Here is a 6,000-nt window from a genome sequence, read left to right as displayed (position 1 = left end):
ATGCCTGTGATGAAGGGATTACTAGCGCCGCAGAACACGTTTCTGGACACTATAGCCACTCGGTTTGATGGCACTCGTAAGTTTGCTTTTTAATCTCCATATATTTTAAATCATTGACTCATTTAAGGATGTGTAATAGTTTGCGATTTAAGTTCCTTTCCCCCCTCTTCTTTATTTTTGGCCGGCTGGGATTCTCCAGAGAATAAGCTTGCAGGCTGATCCAAAACGCCCAACACCTGTAATAGAGAGAATAGGGAGTTGTCAGCGCCTTTCAGTATGATTGCATGCTTGCTGTCCTCGATACAGATAGCGACATTAGATCACCAGGTATTTCACATTTCTTTCTATTTCTTTTTTCCTTGTCCAAAGAGAGACTTCACTAAAGTTCAAGGTAATCCAAAATTGTTTCCAGTATCAAAAGCAGACAGCGCTGAGGCTTTCAGCACCACAGACAGCGACAAAGGTCCACTCCCAGTTTACAGTAGGGGAGACCGGGGATAGTTGTAACGTGGGTTAGTTGTAACACTTCCAATTTCTCCAATCAGGGCTACGTTTCAAATGATGTGACTCATCCTGTGCATGCCCAATTCAGTTCTGCTATCACATGTGAAAAATCAGCACATTTTGTCAAACACAGACAATTTAACATGAAAAAAAGTAATTTGTATGCCAAAAAGTAAGTTTTTCTACTTTATTTCAATGTTTAATAGCATTATCTGCTTTGCAGTTAAACTCATCAAATTTAAATTATGTTATTTGTATGTCTATGGGGATATATTCTGTGTAAGTCTTTAGTGCTAATGTTTTAGCCGTTGGCTGTAATGTTAGCTAGTTCATGGCTATAGGAGTCTGGGTCAGTTGTAACAGCAACAGTCTGGGTTAGTTGTAACAATAATGCAGATGTTACAACTTACCACACTATTACTTTAACTTATATTAAACAAGTTGGGGCAACGACATCAGCAGAGAGAGGTTCACTGGTCACTTTTGTATATGCGGTTAATGCCATTGGCAACACAATTCCTCCACTGTTTGTGTTCCCACACATACACATTCTCACACTGTGTCAGAGATGGACCAGTAGGAAGTACTGGTAGTGGAAATAAATCAGGATGGGTGCAAGAAACAGATTTCCTCATCTTTCTGAAGCACTTTGCAAACCACACCAAGGTAAGCCATGATAAAAAGTAATGGAATTGCGATGCTGGTGAACAACTACATTTTTTCAGCTTCATTGTTATGTTCAAAATTGGTGCAAGAGTTGTAGGTTATAATGCCCACTGAGCCAATGAGGCCAAACTCAAGGAAGACCAATCAAAATTAATGAAATATTCAGTTGCAGAAAATTTCATAATTTGTCTTTTTTGGGGGGTTGGAATATGCTCAAAAGCTAGATTTCTGCATTCTGTCACACACACACACACACAGCTACATAAATGGCTCTAAGTGCATTCATGTGTTGAATAAACAAAGATTACATGTTAATGTTTCGTTAGTACCCTTATTTCATTGTGTTACATTTCACCCCAGGATATGTTACAACTAACCCAGACTATGGGGTTAATTGTAACATTTCACTCTTTGTGTTTGAGACCATACCATGCAATGGGTAATTGTGCTGCAGAGAAAATAGCTGCACTATTTAATAGCAGAGACATGTAAATACTTTGCATTACATTTTGAATCCACTACCTTAAACGAGCTCCAATTTACAGACAGAAATGTCAAAAATGTTACAACTATCCCCGGTCTCCCCTACAGCTTCTCGCCAGGCATTTGGGCAGCATGCACACAACTTGCAACCAGTGTTAATATTTGTGTTTTTGAAAGAAAAAAACACACAGCCCAACTTTCTGTGGCTTTCCACTCTTTTATCTTTACAGTGAAGTTAACCTTTATTATCTGGCTAAGTCCTGCAGACGCCGACTGCAGTCGTTCCTCCCGCCGGTCTGAAAGCAGCGGTCACATTTATCAAACTTAATTGGTCGACGGCGACATTACAGCAAATCCTTCCCCAGGCGAAGCCCACACAGACGTTTCTTCAACTTTACTCTGAACTCTCTCTCAATAATAACCACGAGGATTCCTAAACACCAAGCACCGTATTTCATAACTATCTCGTGTTTCTCTTTGAGAATTCTTTTTTATTTTATTTTTTTCCAGGAATCATCAGCTGCTCAAATAGAATCAATGCACTGCTCTGCTCTCATTTTCCATTCAGCTTTGTTTCAGCTCTGTTGCTGTTTGTTTTGGGCAACTACTCATGTCCTTAGGCGTGGATTATTATGGACTTTGTGGCTGAATTTTACCGTCTTTGCTCTTTAATACAAATCGTTATATCGTAAAGTAAACAGGAATGAACAAAGGCAATGCTGTATATTGACCATTTTCTTTAAAAACACACACACGAACAGTAGCTTTTTGTGTGATTGGTGATTCAAATTTAAATTTACTAGAAATTGTCATGACAACCTGTCAAAAACTCACTTCTGTCTGTTCTCTCTGTGCCAGTACTTGCCACATTTTATTACATCATAGTGCTTCCTACATTTAGGGCTGATTCAAGCTCCAGTTTAATATATTAGCTCATTGGTATGTGTGCTCCCTGGGATGTTCTACCTTTCCTGTAGCTTGTTCACTTGGAGAATAGCAATAATAACCAGAAACATTTATCATTATTTCTGTCCAAATATCTGCTGGTTGACGACCAGTAAAGGCACACGATGACAATAACTATTAAGCTGCCTTGGCAGGAGGGCTGTCCTAACTAGGGGAATTGGGGTTGTACTGTACCTGTAGCACAAGCAGTTTGTCAAGCTCCCGAGAATGAACTGCTGTCCTTGAGTTGGTGAAGTAAAGGAAATTAATGTTGGATTTCAACTGCAAGACGGGGCAGACTGGAGGTAGCAGAGCCTGACGGGACAAATTAGCTATGATGGCCTGGCCAAGAGCAAATATAAGGGAAGAGGTAGTTTCGCTGCTATGCGATCTCCTATCACATCAACCAAATCCAAGAGCAGGTCAGACCTTTAAACGGTGATAAATGGCTGAAAGCAATAGTGGAAAACTCTTTAAGTTGATCTGATTTGTTCTTGGAGAAATATTTTTACATTTAGTGGTGGTCATTTAAATCAATTTAACTTTTTTCCTGGACAGTAACATTAACTTCTATATTCCAACCAACTGTTATCTGAATTAACTGAATTTGCCCTTTCACAACCAGAGTCTATAGAGAACTGAAAACACTCAGAATTAATTCTATTAACAAATCAAATCAAATCAAATCAAATCACTTTTATTGTCACATCACATGTGCAGGCACACTGGCACAGCACATGCGAGTGAAATTCTTGTGTGCGAGCCCCACAAGCAACAGAGATGTGCAAACACAACAACACAAACGAGCAAAATACAAGAATGGCCAACCTGAAACTAATAAATATATGTACAATATATAATAGTGTATGCATTTCTGGATGTGTATACTAAATATTTTCCTACGTGTGTGTGTGTGTGTGTGTGTGTGTGTGTATACACATTTTTACAAATTAAATAGTAAAAAAAATAAAAAAAAAAAAAAAATAATAATAATAAAATATATAAAATATACAGAGTTGAATATGTGCAAAACAAGTGGCATTTATATACAGTGTGGAGTGCATAATGTTGAAGTTCCAGTAGTGAAGCTGAGGTGTCTATGACGTGTTCAGCAGTCTGATGGCCTGATGGAAAAAGCTGTCTCTCAGTCTGCTGGTACGGGACCGGATGCTGCAGAACCTCCTTCCTGATGGAAGCAGTCTGAACAGTTTATGGCTGGGGTGACTGGAGTCCTTGATGATCCTCCCCGCTTTCCTCAGGCAGCGCTTCCTGTAGATGTCTTGGAGGGAGGGAAGCTCACCTCCAATTATCCGTTCAGAGCACCGCACTACTCGCTGGAGAGCTTTGCAGTTGTAGGCGGTGCTGTTGCCATACCAGGTGGTGATGCATCCAGTGAGGATGCTCTCAATGGCACAGTGATAGAAGGTCCTGAGGATGCGGGGGCTCATGCCGAATCTTTTCAGTCTCCTGAGAAAGAAGAGGCGCTGCTGCACCTTCTTCACTGTTTTGTTTGTGTGTACTGACCACGTAAGATCCTCAGCCAGATGTACACCAAGGAACCTGAAGCTGCTCACTCTCTCCACAGCAGCGCCGTTGATGGTGATGGGGGTGTGTACTTCTCTGCACCTCCGGAAGTCCACTATCAACTCCTTTGTCTTTGCGACGTTGAGGGTGAGATGGTTGTCTTGACACCAGTGGGTCAGGGCGCTGACCTCCTCCCTGTAAGCCGTCTCATCACCGTTGGTGATAAGACCCACCACTGTAGTGTCGTCCGCAAACTTCACAATGATGTTGGAGCTGTTAGTGGCTGTGCAGTCGTAGGTGTAGAGTGAGTACAGGAGAGGGCTCAGTACACACCCCTGTGGAGCACCAGTGTTCAGTGTGATGGGGGATGAGGTGATGCTGCCCAGTCTGACCACCTGGCGTCTGTCAGACAGGAAGCTAAGGATCCAGCTGCAGAGCTTTGAGAGCTTTGAGAGCTTTTTAACAGCTTTGAGAAAACAGGTAATGCCTGTTCAGATGAGCTGTTCAAACGGGGATATGAAATGTTAAATTCAGATTACTCTAAATGCTTCATTCCAGACAATGTTTTCCTCTCTTAGCCTGTATGATGTCACTGAGAGGAGTGACATAAAATACTATCACAGGGGCAAAGCTTTGGCTGTGAAGAAGCCCCACCCACCTGCCGTTGAACTCTTCTGTTTGCAAGAGGCAGCCAGTCAGAAAAAGTTTGGCTTAAATTGTAAAGGCAGGGAAAACAAAGACAGAGTATAAGATAAATAAGGATTATTATGAACCATGAATCATGCAAAGCTACTCTTGTGTGTTCCAGGAATAAAAATGTGCAGGTAGAAATGAGCATAATGTGTTTACTGAAAGTATTTAAAGCATTTTATTACATTTGGTTGAAATTGGTTCACTTCTTACTATGGTAACTCACATTATTACCTTCTCTGCAGCAGGTTATGCTCTAGGTTAGAGATCAACAGGTATGAAGTCACTGTCTAGTGATCCTGTAGCTTGGGAGGTATGGTACAGGTCAGGTCATGTACTGATTAGTAGGTTGGCGGTTTGACAACTGACTGCTCCAGCCCGCATGCCAAATATCCTTCAGCAAGATACTAACCCCAAGTTTCTCTCTGATGTTTCCATCAGAGTGTGAATGTAAGATACAATCCACTTCAGCATTATAAAAGCTGCTTGTGTTAATGGGTGAAGGAGGCATGGTGTATAAAGCCCTTTGAGTGCTCAGATAGAGTAGAAAGGTGCTATATAAGAACCAGTCCATTTACCAGTTCTTTGTAAATAGCGTCATCCATTCCTGGAAGATCGCTTGAAACTCTGTGCACGGACAGCAGGATGGCCTAGATTTTTTAATAGCATCTAAAGTCTTTGTGTTTCTTAGATGAGCATCAGTAATTAAAACACATTCTTAGACACAACTTTATTCCATGTTTTTTTTTCTTGTTGGCTACAATCTTCCAAAGTTTTAGTTTTTATGAGCATTAATAAATGATCCTAACAATAATAAATGATACTAACAAGTCTGTTAACTTACACAGTCAGCATTTTTCTTGGCTTTCTTTTCTGGCTTCAGATAGGCTAAACTTTATTAGTAGCTCTTCTGCAGTCTTGCTGACCAAATCATTCACAGCGCTCACACATTCATACACTTTTAATACTGAACTACTATACAGTGCTTTCTCTCTCACACTCACACACACTCGCAGCTTTGTCTGCATGTGTTGCTTTCAGTCTGCACTGTTTTTTTTAACATGTTTATATTTTTATAACGGTTTTATTTTTATTTGTAAAAATCAGCCTATGTGCTGCCAGTACACTTCTCCGTGTTTGTGATTGGCCAGATGTTGCCACTCCTTTCAGATGAACATGCTGGGGAAA

The 6,000-nt window shown here is 40.7% G+C and overlaps 1 protein-coding gene across 1 annotated transcript in view; it reads left to right on the top strand.

Moving 5' to 3' along the window:
* Nucleotides 1-6,000, top strand: part of kcnh8 (potassium voltage-gated channel, subfamily H (eag-related), member 8) — a 60,444-nt gene continuing 54,444 nt past the window's right edge. The window contains exon 1 of the mRNA XM_085346908.1: nt 1-76. Within this exon, the coding sequence (XP_085203034.1) occupies nt 1-76 (76 nt within the window). The remainder of the gene's footprint in view (nt 77-6,000) is intronic.

Source organism: Diplotaxodon limnothrissa, linkage group LG22 (assembly GCF_057381915.1).
Source record: "Diplotaxodon limnothrissa isolate DT_005_m linkage group LG22, D_limnothrissa_male_GT1.1, whole genome shotgun sequence".
NCBI classification, from domain to species: domain Eukaryota; kingdom Metazoa; phylum Chordata; class Actinopteri; order Cichliformes; family Cichlidae; genus Diplotaxodon; species Diplotaxodon limnothrissa.
This window is presented reverse-complemented; position numbering and strand designations above follow the sequence as displayed.